The sequence below is a fragment of the Bos javanicus genome, chromosome 19 (assembly GCF_032452875.1).
Source record: "Bos javanicus breed banteng chromosome 19, ARS-OSU_banteng_1.0, whole genome shotgun sequence".
NCBI lineage: Eukaryota > Metazoa > Chordata > Mammalia > Artiodactyla > Bovidae > Bos > Bos javanicus.
In genome coordinates, this window is record NC_083886.1 from 32,047,094 (window position 1) to 32,070,929 (window position 23,836).

General features: G+C 48.3%; 1 protein-coding gene across 3 annotated transcripts in view; it reads left to right on the forward strand.

Moving 5' to 3' along the window:
* The window catches only part of DNAH9 (dynein axonemal heavy chain 9), a 285,157-nt gene extending 261,535 nt beyond the window's left edge, over positions 1–23,622 (forward strand). For 2 of the 3 annotated variants that reach the window (XM_061391097.1, XM_061391098.1), the window contains 6 exons: positions 1,195–1,422; positions 3,346–3,537; positions 4,833–5,024; positions 6,613–6,783; positions 11,442–11,624; positions 19,431–20,044. In XM_061391097.1, the coding sequence (XP_061247081.1) occupies positions 1,195–1,422; positions 3,346–3,537; positions 4,833–5,024; positions 6,613–6,783; positions 11,442–11,624; positions 19,431–19,559 (1,095 nt within the window). In that variant the 3' untranslated portion in view covers positions 19,560–20,044. The other variant, XM_061391100.1, reaches the window with a different exon arrangement.
* The last annotated feature ends 214 nt before the right edge of the window (positions 23,623–23,836 follow it).

Genomic DNA, 23,836 nt, shown 5'->3' on the forward strand with positions numbered 1-23,836 from the left:
CAGCCACCAACCTCTCTGCTCCGATAGAGTGATGACAATGGAATTCTTTCCTCTAATAAATTTTCATCTTAGCATCCACTCCTAACTCCTGCATAGCATTTCACAGTATACAAAGCCCTCTCAAATCCATTACCTTTGGTTATTTGCAGCAACTCTGGGAAATAAGTATGGCATGTATTACCGTTATTTCTCTTTTCATAGAAGAGAAAGTAGACCAGATGGCTGTGGCCTCAGCACTGTGTCCTGTGCTGACCTGTGTATTTAAGGTTCTGCAAGCAGGCTTCCTCAAATATTTATCAAGGAGCTTTTATCTGTCCATCATAATGAAACATATTGCAATGAAGCAAAGTGACTATCCTTGCTAGAGTGAAAAGTGCATGCTGCAAGGTGGTGCTAAGAAATTAATGTCGTTTCACATAGACAGACTGACAGATAGGAATCTCAGGGAGGAGGAGACAGGCTCAAAGACCAGAGGGGCTTGGGCATAGACAAGGAACCTTCCCTCTATGAGATCTGCAATGTCCCAGTGTGTTTTAGGAAGATAAGTTTGACAACAATTAGCAGAATGATTTGGAGAGGGAGGAGGAGGAAGGAGAGCTAGCTAGAAGTTTAAATGAATGCTTTTCAAGCCTGAACATGCAGACAAATCACTGGAAGATCTTATTAAAATGCACAAATTCAGTAAGTCTGAGTCAGCATTTCTAACTGGCTTCCACGTAATGGTAACATCACTGGTCCACGGGCCCCACATTTGAGTGTCAGAGGTTCAAAAAAATCCGGGTGTCAGGCTGTGGGGATCTGAAGTTGGAGGGTAATCATGCATGAGGCACTTCAAGTGTGACCCCCCAGACCGGGAGCAGCAGCATCACCTAAGGACTTGTTAGAAGTGTAAGCACTCAGGCCCCTCCATGGATCAGCCGCTCTGAGGTGGGGCCCAAGGACCTTTGTTTCAACAAGTCATCCAAACAAGGAGATTCCGAAGCCTCAAGGTCAAGCTTGAGATCCTTAGGACATGGAAGGATAGTTTGAATGGCAGGAAAAAGGGGTCCTCATTACTGAGAACCCCAAGAGTCTTGCTAGGATGTGATTTGTTTGAAGCAAAGGCCAGGTACCGCCCTCCACCCTGATCCTCCTTCCTGATCACCATTTAAGCAGAGGTTTGCATGGGGCGGGGGGCTCCTTCCTTCCCACCAGAATATCCACCTGGTGGCCAAGTGGCTCGGCGCCCTGGAGAAGAAGCTGGAGGAGCATAGTGAGAACAGCCACGCAGAGTTCAGGGTCTTCATGAGCGCGGAGCCCGCACCCTCCCCTGGGAGCCACATCATCCCCCAGGGCCTCCTGGAGAATGCCATCAAGATCACCAGCGAGCCACCCACGGGCATGCACGCCAACCTGCACAAGGCCCTGGACAACTTCACTCAGGTAGGGCCCTGGAGGGAGGGGAGCAGGACACCTCGCCTCACAAAGAGCAGACCCCCCACCCCCACCCCGGGCAGGAGGAAAACACACTCTCTTGCAGGAGTCAGTGGCAGGGCATGCCCTGCTCGCCTGCCCTGAGGGTCCTGAGCAGAGACAGGGAAGGGGCGGCAGCTGCTTCAGTGGTATAGCTCCTAATTATTAAGATAATAGAACTATGCCTTGGTAGGTTTAGTATCATCTTGTCAGCCTCCCCAGGGGCCCTTGTCTTTGGGCTTACCCCGTGCAAGCTCAACATCCAGTCTTAGTTATCGAGCAGTTGGGAAGTATATCCCAAGAGATGCTGGCTTGTCCTGGTTCTGCTGTGGAAGGATACACAACAGTTGACATTTGGGACTTTACCAGCCTCTGCAGTAGGTCATTTGGAGGAACAGGGACAGATTCAGGAGTCTCTTCATTGCTCACAAGAGTGTCAGTTGCTCCGTTCTGCATTTGCAAATGCTTGGAAACAGTGGCCCGCTTAATACCCTCTAGGATTTGCTTTGTTCCTCCAGAGCCTTATTTTCACTGTTTATGGGACAAATCGCAGAACTGGGGTCTTTTCATTCCCTCTTCCCTGACCGCTGTGCTGTTTGGAGATGATCATTTCATTCTGACTTTCATTTGAGCGAACCCGCTGTTAACTAGCTTCACAAGTGTGGCTTCTCATCTTTGTGCTTAAAGGCATTTTTTCAGCAGGACTCGATTTTCCACGTGTGTCAGAGGTAACAAAGGAAGCTCCTTACACGTCCGCAGAGAATAGCTCTGTCCAAAAAGCCATTATTATAATAAGTTCCTGTTTGCACGAGGCAGTGACTTTGTTTCCTGTACCATCTCTGACCTTTCACATCCATATCTTCATGGCAAGCGTGGTGCCCAATCAAGGGACCAGAGAGAGAAAGTGTGTCACGGGTTCACTGGGGAAAAAATCAGACCTACCAGCAGCTTAATCTCTGCGGTCTCCTCTGCTTCCCTTCATTGCTGTAAGCAAAGTCTAAGGTCCACCTCCTAGAAGAAATGCCAGGACTGACTGAACCCAATCTAGTTGTGTGAGCTTTGTAAGTGCCTCTCGGGCTCTAGCAGCAGCATCTTGCTCCTTCCTAACAGAGGAGCTCACTCAGAGGACACATTTCCTTCCAAAGAATCCAGGGTTCACGTCCTAACAGCCATTCACAATGCAAGTTTCTTCCTCCCCACTCATCCCCATGCCCATTAACATCTAAGAACAGTTCCACCGACTTCCTCTGGATTCTCTCTTGCTTCTTTTCTTCCATCTTCCCATCTTTCATCCTCTCTTCATGAGTCAGACCATTTCCCCTGCCTTCTGCGCTGCAGCCAGGCCCCTCGGGGGTCTTGCATCTGCAGCCACGTGTCCATTAGGATGTAAAGGGCAGGGCACCCCTCTGTGTCTTGTGGCTCCAATTCCCACCGCCCTCTGCTTCAGCAGTTCCCGCAGCAGATGGGCCGTGGGGTCGTCAGTCACACAGGCAGTAATTACACCTACTGAGACTCCATGATGGTCAAGGAAACATGACAGGAAGGAGGGGAGTCAGAGATGATGCTGTGGGTGTCCCCACCCACATCCCAGTGCCGAGTGCTGTCAACAGGACAAATGTAACACTTCTGTGGCCCCCTACCCTTTTCTCTTTGGCTACACTTGGGAACGTCGTTAGCATGTCCGTGTGTGCAAACTGCAACTGTAACCAAGCTCTGTTATAGGCTGAATCTAAACTAAAGCCCAGCCCCTTGGCAAGGTCCTCTCAAACCGGACTCCATGCCTGTCTGCAGCGCAACCCACAGTCCTGCTGCCACCCGAGTCTCCGCACCCCCGCGCCGCCTGCCCCGCGTCACAGCTGCTCTGCTCTGACGCTGGGCATCATCTCCTTCCAGGACACCCTGGAGATGTGTTCCCGGGAGACGGAGTTTAAGAGCATCCTCTTTGCGCTTTGTTACTTTCACGCTGTGGTGGCAGAAAGACGGAAGTTTGGGCCCCAGGGGTGGAATCGCTCCTACCCCTTCAACACCGGGGACCTCACCATCTCTGTGAACGTGCTCTACAACTTCCTGGAGGCCAACCCCAAGGTACGGCAGGTCGGAGGGCGCCTCTGAGAAAGATGATGGGGCATCAGCATGGGGAGATGGGGTGTGCTCACTGGCGCAGGTCTACAGCCCCCCAGGGGGCATGAGGAAGTGCTGGTTTACTGCAGGGTCAACCCCAAGAGCAGCGTGAGGCCGAGGAGGAAGTACCATGAAGGGAGAGGGGTGTGGTAAGAGTAGTGAGAAAGCTCAGGAAACCAAACTGTTAACAGTGACTCACACTTGGTGTCAGTCAGTCCCATGGGTGTCTGTCCCAGCCCCCTTGTGTACTCCCAGCATTGCTGGGGGTGGTGATTGGCAGAAAGAGACCCACTCTTATATGCTACAAGCTCCCAATTTAATTCACCAAAGACGGAGACCTTCTTGTGGTGATGCACGCAGCTCCTCGCATAAGCACCATCTTAAGCACGGTCTGGCTGAAGTTGAAGAAGCCAAATGCTTCCTTCTTCCTTCACCTCGCCTCCTTTGTCCCTCCTGATGGCTTCATTTTATGAGACACTGACACCGATGATCCACGCTCTTCAGTTTAGGGAAGACCAAACAGCCTCTGCAAGGCCTCTCCCTCTTTCTCTGGGGACAGTGAATCAGGCCCAGAAGCAATGCTCTGGCTCTGGCTCCAGGGTCCTGGGAAGTCCACCACAGAACACACCATCCCTTCACCTGCCTCGAGGACCCAGGCTTCCAAGTGGCTTTCCTGCCTAGCGCTAACATTCATGAACTCGTGTGCTGTATTTCACTCACTCTGAACTTTCCAAGGAGACGATTAATCGATAAGCTAACTAATGGCAGCGAATGAGAAAAGTACCCACGTCTTTGCTCTCCTCTACTTGAGCTTGGCAGGTTTAAAGGACCCGTAGGTAGAGCCTGACTTTACTGCCACAGTTAATGACGGTGAACGAGGGCAGGCGTGTGTGCAAGAGTGCCTGTGTCTTACCTTTTCTCATCCTTTGATCTAACTCTTCCCTCGTTTAATGAGCTCCCAGAGGTGCTCGCTCCCAGAGGTGCTCGACCTTGCTGGGTACCAGGGAAACACGGATGAATAAGACACTGCTCCTGGGACTTCCCTGGTGGTCTGGTGGTTAAGACTCCATGCTTCCAATGCAGGGGGGTACGGGTTCAATCCTTGGTCAGGGAACTAAGATCCCATGTGCAGTGCAGTTCAGTCAAAAAGATTTTTTTTAAAAAGACGTTGCTCCTAATCTCCAGACCCACCACATCCTGTGGCTCACATCTGGTCGGCCTGAGGCTGGCGTGCAGGGCTTCCTCCCTTCCTGTCTCAGGTCCCCTACGATGACCTGCGGTACCTCTTCGGTGAGATCATGTACGGGGGCCACATCACCGATGACTGGGACCGGAGACTCTGCAGAACCTACCTGGAGGAGTTCATCAAACCAGAGATGCTAGAGGGAGAGCTGGCCCTGGCCCCAGGGTTCCCACTGCCCGGCAACATGGACTACAATGCCTACCACCAGGTAGGGACCTGGGTCTCCCTTCTGTGCAGCCCAGGAGGACTGGAGACGCCTGGGCAGGGCCAGGGGAGGACGGCTGAAAAAGACGAGCTCACACGCAGCGTGGCTCTCAGCCTGCTCAATTTGAGGGCTCCTAGAGGACTTCTAGCCTCCAATTAATGACAAAATTGAACTTTCAGAGATCTTTTTATTCTTGACGTTCGGTTCAATAATTCTATTTGTTGCTCTTTTCTACAAACAACATCTCGGGCATTTACTTGATTGTTTTCATTCAGGATATTGACAAAACCATTAGGAGCAAAAATTCAGGTAAGAACTTAGCCAACTTTAAGTTTCTATTAGTGGTTCAGAATACCTTCAGAGGGACATGGTCTTGTGGAGCAGACCACTCACCCTCCTGTTCTCAGAGGCACATACACACACACTGAGAGAACATTCTCATGGAGCTTTTGCATACTGTCACTGGAGGTTTTCATTTTACTGTTCAGTTCAGTTCAGCTGCTCAGTTGTGTCCGACTCTTTGCGATTCCCATGGACTGCAGCACGCCAGGCTTCTCTGCCCAACACCAACTCTTGGAGATCGAGTCGGTGATGGCCATCCAACCATCTCATACCCTGTCATCCCCTTCTCCTCCTGCCTTCAATCTTCCCCAGCGTCAGGTCATTTTACTTTTACTTCAGTTATTTTTAAGGTGTGCATCTTTGCCTATTTAGCCCACCATGAAAATGTATTAAAAGGCAATTAGAACAAACAAAAAAAAACTCATTTGTTGCTTGACTTTTAAGATTCCTAAAAGAACTCTTGAATAACAAACTTAAGGGAAACAGTGGTCATAGGAACGTTAACTACAAGCTTTACGCATATTTTTAACTTCTAAAGTTTAAGAATATGTCATAAAAGTCACTCAATCCAGAAAACTAAGTCTATAAGAAGAAATTAAAAACAATAAGACTAAAAAAAATAAAAAATAAGACTCTTGAAAGTAAATCAAGGGAATTTTTAAATAAACACGTTGAAAGCTTTAGCCAAGAAAGTTGTGCAAGAGCATCCCCTACTGTCGGTCGATGGAACAACTTGACCAGAGGCTGGAGAAGGTGTTGGAGGATACGGTGGTTTGCAGGCTTCCCTCTCTATAATCTGTCAGCTAATAGACGGTTATAGGGCACCTACCAAGAGTCCAGGAGCATGTACCGGGTGCTGGAAGAAATGCGAAAATAAACACGCGGATTTGCCTTTAAGTAATGAGCCATCTGTCACTTAGACTCTGCTCTGTTGCTGTTGCGTGCTCAGTCACGTCTGACTCTTGCGACCCCATGGACCACAGCCCACCAGGCTCCTCTCTCCATGGGATTTCCCAGGCAAGAATACTGGAGTGGATTGCCATGTCCTTTGATCCCGACCCAGGGATCACACCCGAGTCTCCTGGATTGCAGGCAGATTCTTTACCAACCACTGAGCCACCTAGGAAGTACCACTTTGCTCTAGATGGGCCCTGCTCTGACCCGCTGACTGCCCTGCAGAGGACGGGTCAGGTGAGAGAGGGGAGATACGTCTGGCTGGTTTTCAAGTGAGCTTGCCCTTGACTTTCAGTACATCGATGCCCAGCTGCCCCCAGAGTCGCCCTACCTCTACGGCCTCCACCCGAACGCTGAGATTGGCTTCCTGACCCAGACATCGGAGAAGCTCTTTCGCACAGTGCTGGAGCTGCAGCCCCGGGACAGCCAGGCTGGAGAAGGAGCAGGGGCTGTGAGAGAAGAAAAGGTATGTGGAAGGCTTGCCCTAGATATTCTGGGGGCCTAGTACTGCCCAGGGCGGCGCTTCTCCCGTGGGCCTCGATGGGATGCACGGTGCAGACCGCAGGGCGCACATCTTCCGCTTGCATGAACGGTCCAGCATTCCTCTCCTAGGGCCCCGCCCCGTCAGGTGACCTGGTGGGCCCTCAAGTTACCTAACAGGAGGTACCCCACTTTCGGTGTGTCAGTGCTTTGCCCATCCACCCCAAAAAAGTGAAAGTCATGTCCAACTCTTTGTGACCCCATGGACTGTAGCCCTCCAGGCTCCTCTGTCCAGGGATTCTCCAGGCAAGAATACTGGAGTGGGTTGCCATTTCCTTCTCTAGGGGATCTTCCCAACCCAGGGATCAAACCTTGGTCTCCTGCATTGCAGGCAGATTCTGTACCAACTGAACCATTAACCCCAAGGCAGATTTTATTCCCATTTGTCAACCCAAGTGAAGAAAAGGCAGGGCTGAACAGCTGTGGTTTGGGGACCTTGAAAAGGACCTTGTGGTTCCTTGGCAAACTAAGCAATGATGGGTGGGGAGCTGTTCTTAAACACCCCACCCTCACTCAGCCAACTAGATGCTGGTGAACTCACTAGTGTTTCAGATGAAAATGTGGTCTCTCTGTATGAATGACAGTCCCAGAGCCTCCTAACATACAAGTAAGTGCTGCTAAGCACAGCACTTTCTGAAACTAAAGGAAGATGGAGGAGAATTCTTGGGCAGAAGAGCAGAGGAGAGTGTGGAGTGGGTTTAAGGTGACCAGAGGCAACCTGGGAGCTCTGTCCCTGATGAGGGCTGAGCAGAGGGCAGAAAAGGAAGGAGCTAAAGTGAAACTTGCCTGTGATGCTTCTCAGGACAAGGCAGCTCAGTTTCCAAAGGTCACATCTCCTTCACCCCGCCTCCCCTCTGCAGTCCTGCCTGGTTTCCCTTAGTTAGAGATTCTCTGGTACTTGGAAGATTATGGATTAAGAAACCCGGAGCTATCAAACATTTTGGCTCCAAAGACTGATTTCAGGAAAACAAACTGACTGATAGTAAAGGAGCTGGATGTTTGTTTACAGGTATAGAGTGATGTCATTAAAATGACTCAAATGTTAATACGCCTCGGAATGAGCTGGGGAGCTTCGGATAGGTTCTCAGGTCTAGGGTGACGCCCAGGAATGTGCAGCCTTGCAATGGTGATGCTGGTGAACCTACTTGGAGAAAGCTGCTCTAAATCCCGCAACTCAGCCTGTTTGACCTTTTGATGCATAGGGCATAACTCGAGAAGCAAAGGAAGATAGGAAAGCTTATGTGGCTCAAAACTCAAACCACCCACCTAGTATCAAAAATGTTCCTAGCTTCACCACAAAAAAGAGTAGCCTCCACTCACTGCAACTGGGGAAAGCCTGAATGCAGGAACACAAAAAGACCCAGCACAGCCAAAATATAAATAAATAACATCAATTAATTAATTTTTAAAGGTTCCTAGCTTTTTTAAAAATGAAAAGACTGAAACTATATAGAGTTGGACTGTGAAGAAGGCTGAGCGCTGAAGAATTGATGCTTTTGAACTGTGGTGTTGGAGAAGACTCTTGAGAGTCCCTTGGACTGCAAGGAGATCCAACCAGTCCATTCTGAAGGAGATCAGCCCTGGGATTTCCTTGGAAGGAATGATGCTAAAGCTGAAACTCCAGTACTTTGGCCACCTCATGCGAAGAGTTGACTCATTGGAAAAGACTCTGATGCTGGGAGGGATTGGGGGCAAGAGGAGATGGGGACGACAGAGGGTGAGATGGCTGGATGGCATCACTGACTCGATGGACGTGAGTCTTGGTGAACTCCGGGAGTTGGTGATGGACAGAGAGGCCTGGCGTGCTGCGATTCATGGGGTCCCAAAGAGTCGGACACGACTGAGCGACTGATCTGATCTGATCTGATATAAGTAATAGGCTTAGGGTTCTTCGGGCAGCGTTCAAATAAGTTTCTAGTTCTTGTCATTTCCTTATCTCCTTCTTCTAACCACTTCAAGAAACAGTGTGTGTGTGTGTGTGTGTGTGTGTGTGTGTGACAGAGATGAATGAACTATGATCACTTGCCAAACTAGAAGAACCCTTTTGCAACACAGCTATCAGGAAGTGTGCAGATTTTTACTAATACACAGAGTTCTAATCTATGGAAGGAAAAGAAGGAGAGAGAAGAGAGAAAGGGGGAAAAGGACACAAAAGAAATTCACGTGATAATACAAATGGCCAATAAAAATCATAAAATATTCTCAACATCACTTGTAACTAAATGAAGTTCAGTGAAATACGTTTCACACAATGGTAAAAAAGGTTTTTTTCCGTATTAGGAGATCCAGTGGTGACAGTAAGAGGACAGGCACGCTTGTGTCTGTTATACAGGTTTACATTACAAAACAATTTGACAACAGCCACTGAAGTTCTAAATGTTCATGTGTGTTTCTCATAGTTCTATTCCTTGGATTTCAACGAGTGGAAACACTCAAAAGGGCACAGATTTTATGATGGGTATCTTTATCGCAGAGCTGTTTATAGTAGTAGAAATGATAAACAAGTAAACCAAATATCCATCAGCAGAGAAATGACTCAATTAATTATTTTGGCACATGCCAAAACAGTGAAACAATATATACTATTAAAAAAAAAACAAGGAAAATCCATATGTACTAACAAGGGAACGTATTCAAGATCTATTCCCAGGTGAACAAAGCAAGCTGAGGGACTTCCCTGATGTCCAGGGGTTAAAATTCTGATCTTCCACTGCAGGGGGGCTGGGATTGATCCCTAGTAGGGAAACTAACAGCCTGTAGGCCATGAAGAGCAGTCAAAAGAAAACAAAAACAACAGGCTGAAAAAGCTATGTGTGTTATGATTCCACTAGTGATTGATAGAGAAAGAAGTGGAGAGTGGGGAGAGGAAGGGATAGAGGAAAGAAGTGAGGCAGGAAGGAAGGTGTGACGGACATGCAAAAAAGGAGATGGGTGGGTGGATGGTGGATGATGGATGGGTGGACGGACAGACGGACAGACGGACAGACGAATGGGGGTGATGGGTAGAGTTATATGCATTGAAGAACACCTGCAGAAATTATAAACAGATAATTCACGGTGGGTTTTCTTTCCCCCTTTCAGGGAAGAGGCAAATTTGGTGGAGAATTTTGCTTTTAGTATCAGATTAAATATTTAGATTAAATATGTAGCGTTTAGATTTTCACGATAAGCATTTGTTATCAGAGGCATTTGCTTGCAGAAATGAGGTAGACCACACCCCTGGGCACCCCCTGCTCCCATCTGAAGGGTGCGCTTTATGTCTGTGGATCCGCTCCCTCCTCAGGCTGGCTCTCCAAATCCTCCACCACCTGATCAGTGACAGAGAGAACTCTGTGTCCCCACCTTCACCGTGTTTTGAAACAGTTAACTCCAGATTGTCCTTTCCTTTCTTTGTGAGTAATGTCCAAACGGCAGCTCGCTGATACAGGGCTGTTTCTCCCAATTCAGCTCCGCAGACAGAGGTGTGATGTAGTTTTAGCCATTTGTCTTCTGGTCCAGCGGCAGCTTCCAGGTACCATTAAAATTCTATCCCAGTTTTCGCTGTGACAGCACCAGAGACCCATCTGTGACACGGCAATGAGTTTTTAACTTTCTTTTTTCTAACATCAGCTCTTTTCCTAGAGAACGCGTTGTATGTTAACAACACAAGGCAAAGTGAATATTAATAATCTTGTCCATATATAGAGTTCTTTCTAGCTTTCAGATGCCGCCACATTCATCAGATCTCTTTTGGTTTTGGTCTCTTTACCAGCCCCGGGAGTTGGTGGGGGAGAAAGACACTGTGGTAATTTTTATAGATGGGAAAATGGAGGCCTAAATGACTTGCTTAAATTCACACGGGTAATACACAACAGCACTCGTTAACTCAGTCAGGGTTCTTTGGTTGTGAAGAACAGAGACCAATTTGGCTGAAACAGGCAAGAAATAGCTCGTATCGAAGGAATCCACCCAAGAAAGAACAGAAACCACAGTGACTCCGGGTCCCTCAGGGAAGAATGGTGGACCATCCTTTCAGAGAGCTTCCCTCCACTTTCTGCACCTGAATCCTGGCTTGAGGTTCAATTCTCACACTCCTGGAAAACATCATCTGATTGGCCCACTTGAGTCATGGGAGGGCTGGGCATGGACCGTGCACCCAAACAGCGGGGAAAAGGTAATTTCACCAAAGGAGACACGGCCCTGTTACAAGAAGAGGGGGATGAGACGAAGGAGCCAGAACGGAGTCCACCACACACGTCCACCCGCTCGCCTGACTCTGGGCTGGCGCTGGCTCCCTGGCCCCTTCTCTTTACCCCCCAGTGCCCCCCTCTCTGCCCCTGCCACCCACACGTTCTATTAAACCTGCACTTTCTCATTTTTCTTTGTCTGCTGACAGAGCTCCTAAATGGCAGACTCAGCCTCCCAGTGTGTGTGTGAGTCGCTCTGTCGTGTCTGACTCTTTGGTGACCCCATGGACTTGTAGCCCATCAGGCTCCTCTGTCCATGGGATTCTCCAGGCGAGAACCCCGGAGTGGGTTGCCACATCCTCCTTCAAGGGAGAAGCTGGAGCCTCGTCCTAACCACGTATTTCCCCTTCTGGGGCAGGTCAAGGCGGTCCTGGAGGAAATACTGGAGCGGGTGACAGATGAGTTTAACCTCCCAGAGCTGATGGCCAGGGCGGAGGAGCGCACCCCCTATGTGGCCGTGATCCTCCAGGAGTGCGAGCGGATGAACGTGCTCACCAGACAGATGCAGCGCTCCTTGCGGGAGCTGGACCTTGGACTAAAGGTGGGTGAAGCCAGGCTGGGGACGGGGCTCTGGGGAGCTGGAGTATAGCAGTCACAGCAGCCTCACCACCCAGGAAGGTGCCCCTCCTAGAAACGGAGTGTGGCCCTTCCACAGGGGTGGGTGAGACAGGCTCCGGAGCCGGAAACTGGGCAGGTGGACTGAGCTGTGACTGGCAAGCTGCCCAGAGCCCACACGCTCTGAGCTCCAGGCAGAAGAGAAATCGACACCCAGTGTCTTCTGCTGACGTGGCTGGCATTGCTTTCCCAGGAGGTAGAAGTGTGTGTGCTGCTGCATCGAAACACAGGGTCCAGACACCCTGGACCACCTCCCTGCTCTACTGCATCCTCAGCATGTGACTTCAGAGTGACTTAAGCCTCACCCCGTCCCAGTTCCTTTACCTGTAAAACAGGGCGAGTGGTCCTGCCTCGGGGGGCTTTGGGAAGGATTCAATAAATCTATTTGCATGGGTTTCCCAGTGGGTCAGTGGTAAGGAATCTACCTGCCAATGCAGGAGATGCGGATTCCATCCCTGGGTAGGCAGATCCCCTGGAGGAGGGCATGGCAACCCAGTCCAGTATTCTCGCCTGGAGAATCCCCATGGACAGAGGAGCCTGGCGGGCAAAGAGTCAAACACGACGGAGTGACTAAATGATAACAACGTAGAATGTTGTAGAATAATGCCTTCATGTGGCAAGCACCCAGAAGTGTAAGTACACACAAATGAGTTCCATTCCAAGAGCGCATTTATAAGTCCACTTGGCTCAGAAACCCAACAAAGTTAGCCTAGGTACCCAACTAACACAAACGGCTATATAGCACTGTACTGTAATAGGTTTATAATACTTTTCACACCAATAATGCATAAAAACAAACACAAAAAATAAAACATTCTTAATCTTACATCACAATACCTTGAAAAGTACAGTTGTCCAGCACAACAGCTGGCACACAGGGCTGGTATCAAGTGAACAGGCAGGAAAAGTTACTGATGGAGGAGGGAGAGGAGGAAGGAGATGGTAGACCTGAAGGGTTGTCAGCAATAGGCGACGGAGGGCAAGCTGTAATGTCACTCATGTCTGACGTCATAGGTGCCTGACACTGGCATCTTTGAAAGTTCACAATTTGAAGGTTCGTATGTAGGGGACTTACTGTATTATTACTGCCCCATCAGGGGAGGTCCTTCATTGGAAGGACTGATGCTGAAGCTGAAGCCCCAATACTTTGGCCACCTGATGTGAAGAACCGACTCATAGGAAAAGACCCTGATACTGGGAAAAATTGAGGGCAGGAGGAGAAGGGGGCAACAGGAGTAGATGGTTGAATGGCATTGCCAACTCAATGGACATGAGTTTGAGCAAACTCTGGGAGATAGTGAAGGACAGGGAAACTTGGCTTGCTGCAGTCCACAGGGCCGCAAGGGGTCAGACGTGACTTAGCAACTGAACAACAACAGTGATCAGAGGAAAGGAAAGAATTTTAATCTTTTGCAACCTCATGGTTATGTGAAGCGTCCAGGATGCTACCCGAGCTCTGAGCAATGAGAGAATCCCTTATTTATACCGCCAGTTATTAAGCACATCTACTTCATTCACCATCAGAAAATTCCATCAAGTGCCCAGCACAAAGCCTAATGGAAAAGCCCTGCTAAAACCATTCAGCTGGACAACAGGCAAGTGGGAGGGCCTGCTGCCATTTAGGAGCTGAGGGAGGCAGCTGCTGTCAGTCTACAATGGCACACTTATTAAAAGAGTTGTATCTCCAGGCAGAGGGAAAGGATGGACCCAGTTTCATAGCTGGTGGCAGAAGCTCAGTCCAGCCCTGAACATCCAGGGCTGTGATATGCTGCTGCCCTCACATCTGGCTCTTGGAGTTACATGACCACCGTCAGGCATGCAGAGGACACAGCCCTGAGCGACTTCACGTGTAGTCACATAGAAACTGTGAAGTAGGCTGAGAAACCTGAGTGAGTTGGGTTTTTTTAATCTGTTAATTTGCCTTCTGCCCCAATATGGACAGATGGAAATAAGGAGAAAAGAGGGATGGGAAGAGATGCTGAAGATTGATGTCGCTCCATAATGTTTTAAAATTATACACCTGCTTGCATCCTGTATCAAAGGAAATACAGAATTTCATAGAACAACATCAAATGTAAATAAGGACCTTGGCTGTCATTTTATGTGGCTCGGTTCCTCAGATATGCAGGTTGATATTAGTAATTATCTTGAGTTGGTTTGTTGCAGTCTTAGTTTATTGAATCCATGCAGTTTGGCGCAGTCTGTTTACCCATCCAGCTTCCAATTCATTCTCTCATTTTTCTTCCAAGAGCTTTTGCTGGGGTTTGGTGTCATGAATTTCAGCGCATGCCTAGGTGAGGATGAAGGGGGTGGGGAGGGAGCTGCTCTTTTCTTCCAGTCTAGCTTGAGAAGGCTGGTAGATGGGCAGCCTCGGCTCTCACTTCTGCCCGGAGGAGGCAGTGGAGACTGATGGGAGCCTTCCTCTTCAGACAGACAGTCTGGCGGGAAAAGAAACATAGAATATGATCACAGTACCAGGCACGACTGATTGCAATGAGGTGGGAGGAAAAGGGAAGAGACAAGTATGGGGGAGGAGAAGTGGCATCCAGGGGGCTTTGGAGGAAGGGTAGAATTATGACAGCTGATGATAAGAAGAATCTGCTGAGTAGCCTTAAGCCTGTTCTAAGAGTTAACTTGCTTTGGCTGGAGCAGAGAGTCCACTCAGATGAGTATGAGTGATATGGTAAACTTCAAAAGGAAGAAAAGAGCAACTCCTTTGCTACCCAAAAGGTACTAGCTGAACTGAGAGGCACAGCACTCAAACCTCTGAGAACTGTGGGAACCCCACAGCACACAGCACGCAGAAGTAACCCTCTGTGCGAGGTCTGCCATCCACAGCCATGAATTCCACAAAGAGGAATTCAGGAAAGAGTCAGACATCTCATCTGGCTCTTAGCCTTTCACAACGAAGAGCCAGGTCCTGCGAGTATACTAGAGCTGATTGGCCAATGGTACTGACTCATATTAACCAAACGCACGAAAGCCTGATGTACGAAACTGTCAGCTGTCACTTTATTCCTTTACAGTCAACTAGGTTATAACTTTCAAAGGATCTACTGATGGCAACTTGCCCAGAAAATCTCTGCCTATGTAAGAAAACTACAGGACAAGCTAAATGCTTATGCACTGTCCAGGATGGTGGGCTTCTCTGGTGGCTCAGATGGTAAAGAATCCACTTGCCAATGCATGAGACCCAGGTTCGGTTCCTGGGCTGGGAAGATCCCCTGGAGATGGGAATGGCAACCCACTCTTCTTGCCTGGAGAATCCCCATGGACAGAGGAGTCTGGCAGGCTACAGTCCATGGGGTCCCAAAGAATCTGACATGATTGAGCAACCAAGTACACACATTCAGGATGGTAGCCACGAATGGCAGGTGAGCGCTTGAAATGTCCACACTGAGATGTGCTGTGTCAGTCAAATGCCAGATTTCAGAGAGACAGGGCCAAAAAGGGGAAATACCCTATTCATAATTTTTATGTTGATTGTATATTAGACTATTTGACATTTTATACATATCACATTAAGTAACATGTTATGAAAATTAAATTCACCTCTTTTAAATTTTCTAAAATGGCTACCAGAAAATGTAAAATTACACACATGCAATATTTTGAATTTTTAAAATATTGATTTTTTTACTGATTTGGCTGCATCCAGTCTTGTTGCAGCACACAGGACCTCTGTTGCCTCATGCAGGCTTAGTGGCTCCAAGGCACGTGGGATCTTAGTTCCCCAAGCAGGGATCAAAACTGTATCCCCTGCTTTGCCAGGCAGATTCTAAACCACTGGACCATGAGGCAAGTCCCAATTTTGTGAATTTTAAATGTAAAATTACACATTCACAACTTGTGTTACATTTCATTTCAGTCATGCTCTCTTAGATGGAGCCCTGGCCAGTCCAGTGTCTGGGACTGGGAGCTGTTTTTTTATTATTCAGATATTTAAACATGTGAAAGATATTCAGACTTAAAGCCCAGCTCGACGACTTGAGGGACTGCTCTGGCACTTTACTTTCGTCCATTGTATGTTGACTTAATAGTTCAGCTCTTGCTCTGGCCATTTAGTGACTGATGATAACCACCACGCAGGCAGCTTCCCTGGCCCACATGCCTGCTAGAGTGCATGGATGGACCAGCTGCTGTCATCCACAGTTTGGGCACCAGACTGGCCCGGGTGGAACCCACATAATTCCCTGTCTTCCCTCCGCATCTCATCACCCCCTGCATCTCATACGAATGACAGCTGGTTGCAAAGACCATCTTTGTAGGGAAGGAAGGGAGGACCAAGGCTGACCTTCAGGTCAGGGGGCAGCCTGTAGCCCCTGGAGAAGGGCATTTTGGGGCATTGCTGTGAGCCTGTGAGCCCAGAGCACCAGCCACTTCCCACCCCAAGAAGGGACCTTTTCTGGCCATCCAGAGTCCTTCAGTTTGGACTGGAACCTGTGAATCTGCACTCTCCACAAGCTTCCTCATTTAAAGCGATGAAGGCTTAGAGGGAAAATCATGTTTTTATTTTTGTTGTTATTCAGTCATGTCCAACTCTTTGTGACCCCATGGACTGCAGCATGCTAGGCTTCCCTGTCCTTCTCTATCTCCCAGGGTTTGCTCAAATTCATGTCCATTGAGTTGGTGATGCCATGCAATTATCTCATCCTCTGTTGTCCCCTTCTTCTCCTGATATCAAAGAAAGACTGAAAACATTTATTTATAGGGACAAAAAAAAGTGCTTAAGGCCCCATACAGGTGGCCCTTGTACCTGTGATAAAGTACCCCCCAGTCTTCAGTTCTCCCCGGTTTCCCTGCAGTGTAGACAAGGAACAGGCCAAGCACAGGACCCAAAGTGATGTCTTTTTAAGGATTTAGTGTTTTCTTTGTACATTTTCTTACTTGACATGTGAGCAAATAAGCATTTAATTTAATTTAATGTAGTGTTTTCTTTGTACATTTTCTTTCTTGACATGTGAGCAAATAAGCATTTAATCTGTGTTCCACACGACCCAGGCAGGAGGAGTTTGAGGATGTCGGGGTGAGCAGATGGAAGCAGATTTCTCTATGTGGGTAGCTGGAATCTTCACGAAAGGCTTCCTTACCCACCATTTGGCCCCAGAGACTTCCTGTGTGCACCCATCCCTGCCCCCAACCCCCACCTCTACCAATCTGGCCATGCCTGAGGAGACGAATCTTCTTTGTACACCTTTCAGGAAGTGCTGTCCCAGGGTCTGTAGGTTTATTCCTCTTCTTCTAAGAAAGGGATTTGAGTTACACTGCGCTAATTTAGTGTAGGGCTGTCTGGGTTCTTCTCGACCCCTCCTCTGAAAATGAGTTGTTTCTACTTCCACTCGAGGTCGTGGGCAAATCTGAGTTCAGAACCCTAACCACCAGATGAATGGCTTCTTCTTTTCCTAAATTGTTCCTGTTTCACTCTCAAACGAGCAGAACCTAAGAGATGACACCTTCCTTAAGGCTCCATCACTTGCACATTCAATTAGTAAATGCGAACTCGCTGTCAGAATAACTTACAAGCAGATGTGAGAAATTTTTAAGGAAGCCAAGATACACATTTTGTGCTTCCCTGCTGTCAAAACGACCTTAGATTTCTGAAGAGTGTTAAAAATTAAGTATTGCGTACATATTTTGTATTATGACTTTATTTTTTAGAGCAGTTTTAGGTTCACAGCAAAATGGAACAGAAGGTACAGAGCGTTCCCATTTACTCCTCCCCCCACGCCCACTCCCCACCATGCACAGCCTCCCCACCATCAGCATCCCCACCAGAGTGGTCTGTTAGCTACAGCTAAATCCACACTTCCATCACAAGCCTCAGAGTCACCTGTGGTTTTACTTAGGATTCACTCTTGGTGTTGTACATTCTATGGATTTGGACAGCTGGATAATGACATGGGGGCTTCCCATGGTAACTGGTGGCTCAGTGGTAAATCCACCCGCCAATGCAGGAGACACAGGAGATGCAGGTTCGATCCCTGTGTCTGGAAGATGCCCTGGAGGAGGAAAGGGCAACCCACTCCCGTATTCTTGCCTGGGAAATCCCATGGACAAAGGAGCCTGGCGGGCTAGTCCTCGGGGTCGCAAAGAGTTGGACATGACTTAGCAACTAAACAACAACATAATGACATGAGCCACCATTACAGTGTCTTACAGAAGAGTCTCACTGCCCTAATATTGCATTTATTTTATTCTTAAGCACATGACTTCTTCTTACAACACATATCAGAGAAATGAAGGTTTACAGGACCTCAGTTTTCAGAAGTGGCACATCTCTGTGTAAGACATGGTCACACAGAGCTAAGGGGTTGAATTGACTAGAGGAGATAACCAGGCAACAGAGGACTTCTCCGTACCCGCAGATGACAGTGGCCGGCAGAGTCTAGGGCTCCGTCTGAGTTCATCTCTTCCAGTCTGTCTGCCACAGCCCTCAGACGTGCCAAAGGACTGGGACATTTTCATCCTAGTTTTCCCAGTGGTGCTGACCCAGTTTTGTTAGGTCATGCTATAGGATGAACCCAGGGTGGGAGACCTTACCTTCCCATCGACTCACGACAGCATTCACAAGTACAACATACTTCCACAGATGCAGCCAGACTCAAGAGAACCCACAGCACTGTGGTGGAGAAGCAAATGTATTTGCTGTATTATTTATAAAAGCACTCTATGTCAGTGTATTGGCCGTTGAAAACTTAAAATTTTTATTTTAAAAGGAAAATTTAATACATCCTATATCTTTTTTTAAGTCTATTGGACTTTATTTTTTTTAATGAATCCTTGTTTGTCTATGTATTTTTTTATGCACAGTTTAACAAGCATGTACTCTTATATGTCCATAAACAGGTTTTATTAAAACTGCAACACACAGGATTTTTAACACAACCCTGACAAAAACATACACAGTACAGTTTAATTAGCAACAGAAAACTAGGCCTTTCTGTTTAGAACAGTGCTGTCCAATAGAACTCTCTGTGATGATGGGAAGATTCCATGTCTGTGCTAATCAGGGCACATGTGACTGCTGAGGACATGAACTGCCACGAAGGAACTGATATTTAATTTTATAGTTCTAAGTCATGCACACATACTCAGTCACTAAGTCTTTTCCAAGTCTTTGTGACCCCATGGACTGTAGCCACCAGGCTCCTCTGTCCATGGGACTTTCTAGGCAGGAATACTGGATGGGTTGCCATTTCCTCCTCCAGGGGATCTTTCTGACCCAGGAATCAAACCCACATCTCCTACATGGGCAGGAGGATTCTTTACACTGAGTCACCTGGGAAGCCTCAATTTTAAGTCACTTTTGCTTAAATAGCTTCATAATACTGATGGTCATCATATCAGACATGGAAGGCCTTGTTGGGTACTCTATTTCCTGTACAGAAACCACTGAAGTAGAGATGACATCTTCAAGAAACTGTAGATCCTTGGTATAACTAAGGTTACAAAGTTTAAAGACGGTTTTCAATGTTAATCCTCCATCACAAATTTCATCCAACAATTGCAAGAGGATCCCTAAAAGTTGGCTATGTCTCTAATAGCTTGGTTTCTGAAGGAAATTCTTGATTTGGGGGAATATAGATCCTCCTGGCTTTGGCTTCTCTCATTTCATGGGAGGAGCTCACTGGGACACCCAGGTAGACCCTGGGTGGGGGGGTGGGGCAAAGTGCATCATCTGCAGGCTGATCACACACACACTGCCCCCTGCCCTCTGGCTGTTTGTCTTCAGGGAGAGCTGACCATGACCAGTGACATGGAGAGCTTGCAGAATGCCCTGTACCTGGACACGGTGCCAGAGTCCTGGGCCAGCAGAGGCTGCTGCAGAGGCTGGAGGAGAACAGAGGAGCCCAGACTTTAGGCTCGGGTGGAATCAGTATGGGCTTCCCTGGTGGTTCAGTGCTAAAGGATCTGCCTGCCAATGCAGGAGACACAGATTTGATCTGGGTCTGGAAGATCCTCTGGAGAAGGAAACGGCAACCCACTCCAGTATTCTTGACTGGAAAATTCCATGGACAGAGGATCCTGGAAGCTTGCAGTCCATGGGGTCACAAAGAGTCGAACTCAAGTGAGCAACTGAATCAGTGTGGAACCCACAGGCAGTTTTAGGTCCAGAGTGAACCTAAACTACCGTCAATGGATAGGAGTAGACTCTGATGTGACTGGAGCAGGGAAAGTTTTAAAGGACTAGCCTCTATGAGACAAACCTACAAATCAAGTGCTAGAGAGGGACCATGGTTGGGTCCCCCACCTCTGCAGTCATCTCCTGTCTTCCCCAGCATCCCCAAGGCCAGCTGTTTCCAGGGACCTGCCACCCCTCACCTTTTCCCCTCTGGCTGTTTGTCTTCAGGGAGAGCTGACCATGACCAGTGACATGGAGAGCTTGCAGAATGCCCTGTACCTGGACACGGTGCCAGAGTCCTGGGCCAGACGAGCCTACCCTACCACGGCAGGCCTGGCAGCCTGGTTTATGGACCTGCTTAACCGGATCAAGGAGCTGGAGGCCTGGACAGGAGACTTTGCCATGCCCTCGACTGTGTGGCTGACGGGCTTCTTCAACCCCCAGTCCTTCTTGACGGCCATCATGCAGTCCACAGCCCGCCGGAATGAGTGGCCCCTGGACCAGATGGCCCTGCAGTGTGACGTGACGAAGAAGAACAGGGAGGAGTTCAGGAGTCCCCCCCGGGAAGGGGCCTATGTGCACGGCCTGTTCATGGAAGGCGCTCGCTGGGACACCCAGGTAGACCCGGGTTGGGGGTGGAGGGGCAAAGGGCATCAGCTGTAGGCTGATTACACACATCACCCCCTCCCGTAAAGTCCAGTTGCTAAAAGGGGTGCTCTAGACTCTTCTGTCCTGGATAACCTCTCCTTGAGGCTGTCAGCTCATTTCCCTGCAGCCACAGTCTGAAAGCATCAGTTCTTCGGCACTCAGCCTTCTTTATGGTCCAACTCTCACATCCATATGTGACTACTGGAGGAACCATAGCTTTGACTGTATGGACCTTTGTTGGCAAAGTAATGTCTGTTTTTTAATGCACCGTCAAGGTTTGTCATAGCTTTTCTTCCAAAGAACAAGCATCTTTTAATTTCATGGCTGCAGTCACCATCCGCAGTGATTTTGGAGTCCAAGAAAATAAAGTGTATCACCGTTTCCATTATTCCCCCATCTATTTGCCATGAAGTGATGGGACCAGATGCCATGATCTTAGTTTTTTGAATGCTGAGTTTTAAGTCAGCTTTTTCACTCTCTTCTTTCACCTTCATCAAGAGACTCTTTAGTTCCTCATTGCTTTCTGCCATTAGGTGTCATCTTCATATCTGATGTTATTATTGATATTTCTCTCAGTAATCTTGACTCCAGCTTGTGCTTAATTCAGTCGCATTTTGCATGATGTAATCAGCATATAAGTTAAATAAGTGGGTGACAATATAGAGCTTTGACATACTCCTTTCCCAACTCTGAATAAGATTGTTGTTCTATGTCCAGTTCTAATTGTTGCTTCTTGACCTGCATACAGGTTTTGCAGGAAGCAAGTACGGTGATCTTCTGATATTGCTATCTCTTTAAGAATTTTCCACAATTTGTTGTGATCTGAAGGACTTCCCTGGTGGCTCAGACAGTAAAGTGTCTGTCTACAATGTGGGAGAACCAGGTTCGATCCCTGGGTCGGGGAAGATCCCCTGGAGAAGGAAACGGCAGCCCACTCCAGTACTATTGCCTGGAAAACCCCATGGATGGAGGAGCCTGGTAGGCTACAGTCCATGGGATTGCAAAGAGTCAGACACGACTGAGCGACTCCACACAGTCAAAGGCTTTAGTGTAGTCAATGAAGCAGAAGTGGATGTTTTTCTGGAATTCCTTTGCTTTTTCTATGATCCAATTCTGCTGCTGCTGCTAAGTTGCTTCAGTCGTGTCCGACTCTGTGCGACCCCTGAGACGGCAGCCCAACAGGCTCCCCCGTCCCTGGGATTCTCCAGGCAAGAATACTGGAGTGGGTTGCCATTTCCTTCACCAATACATGAAAGTGAAAAGTGAAAGTGAAGTCGATTCAGTCGTGTCCGACTCTTCGAGACCCCATCAACTGCAGCCTACCAGGCTCTTCCGTCCATGGGATTTTCCAGGCAAGAGCACTGGAGTGGGGTGCCATTGCCTTCTCTGCTATGATCCAATGGGTGTTAGCAATTTGATCTCTGGCTCCTATGCCTTTTCTAAATCCAGCTTGTACACCTGGAAGTTCTCAGTTCACATACTATTGAAGCCTCGCTTGAAGGATCTTAAGCATTACCTTGCTAGCGTGTGAAATGAGCATAACTGTGTGGTAGTTGAACATTCTTTGGCTTTGCCCTTCTTTGGGATTGGAATGAAAACTGACCTTTTCCAGTCCAACAGACTACCTCCCATTTTTTCACTACCTTGTTTCTGAATAATAATAAAACCAAAAATAACACCTCAAAGTCTATATCCCAGAAAGTGTTGAGCAAAAAGGGAAGGGTAGGATGTCCAAAGTTCCTCTCCTCCATAAAACAAGGGCATTGGCAAAAAGAAAAAAAAAAGTATGTATTAGATATACCAAGTTCTGTCATCAGCATAAGGGGTTCAGGGTCACCTAGACAGAGGCGAGGGATCTGTGAATCTCTCTGGATGATCATCTCCCCAAAGTGTGTTCGGAAGACCCTAGCGATGTGGGAGATGGATAGGTTGCAAGAAAAGGGTCCTGTGCTCAAAGTAAGTTTGGGAAACACTGGGATAAATAAGTGAAACTTTTTTCTTTACTGCCAGGTCTTCTTGTCTTCAGTGTGCATGGTAAAGCTTCAAGTACAGTGTATGGTAATACCGGTAGGCTCTGTGTCTTGCTAACCTGAAGTCCCTAGCACCTAGCATGACATCTGGCAAATAGCTGCATTCAGCATGCTTACTAAATGAATGATAAAATAAAACAGAGATTCAAGCCCTAAAGAGATTCACTTACATATGACATATGACCACTTTGGGAACTCTGCTTCGAGAAGATATTCAGGCTGAAAACAAGTAGAAATATGTTGTGCACCTGCTCCATTGCATGGGCTTCCCCGGTGGCTCAGTGGTAAAGAACCCGCCTGCTAATGCAGGAGACGTAGGAGACAAGGGTTGGATCCCTGGGTCGGGAAGATCCCCTGGAGGAGGACGTGGCAATGCACTCCAGTATTCTTGCCTGGAGAATTGCATGGACAGAGGAGCCTGGTGGGTTACAGTCCATAGCGTTGCACAGAGTTGGACACAACTGAAGTGACTTAGCATATACCAGTGCATGCCACCTTGGGTTGTTGAGAAAACGCTGCAAGGGGATGGGCCCTGGGGCAGCCTGGCCATCCCAGTCTCTCTCTCCTGGATCTCCCGACAGGAGCGAGGCTGCCTGTCCAGGCTCAGGGCCTGACCTGAGAGGTGCTCTCTCAAATCCTTGTCCTCAGGCTGGGATCATCGCCGAGGGGAAGCTGAAGGAGCTGACACCCGCCCTGCCTGTGATGTTCATCAGGGCCGTCCCTGCGGAGAAGCAGGACTGCCGCAGCGTCTACCCCTGTCCTGTGTACAAGACCCGTCAGCGGGGCCCCACCTACGTGTGGACTTTCCAGCTGAAGACTAAGGAGAAGCCATCCAAGTGGGTTCTGGCCGGAGTCGCCTTGCTTCTGCAGGTTTAGCTTTCTGCAGAACCCCCGAGGAAGCAAAGTTGGGCTGGAGGCTGCCCAGAGGGACCAGTGGGTGAGGGCTAAGATCACAGCCATAGAGAAAGATAAGAAATGGACAGTCACAGTTCTGAAGAGCTCCTTTGGGGAACTCGAGAGAAGTGCCTAAAGTGAGGTTGAGCTGGAGGAGTCTGGACCTAGGAATTAGGGTAGAAGAGTTTCCTAACACTGGCCCTTTCCTAATAAAGTGATTTGCTCTTCAACTGTGTTTGGCCCAGGCTCTGAGTGTTGCAGGGTCAGAAGTTATTGTGACAAGCCCGAGAGAAAGAAGCCGCAGATCCCTGAGCCCTGACATTGTTACATGACCCCACATCCAGTGCCCTGGTTTCCGGCTAGTCTGTGGGCCAGCAGCCCCAGGCTCACCTGTGAGGCAGAGTCTGTATTTTAACAAGTACCGCAGGTGATCTATATGCATGT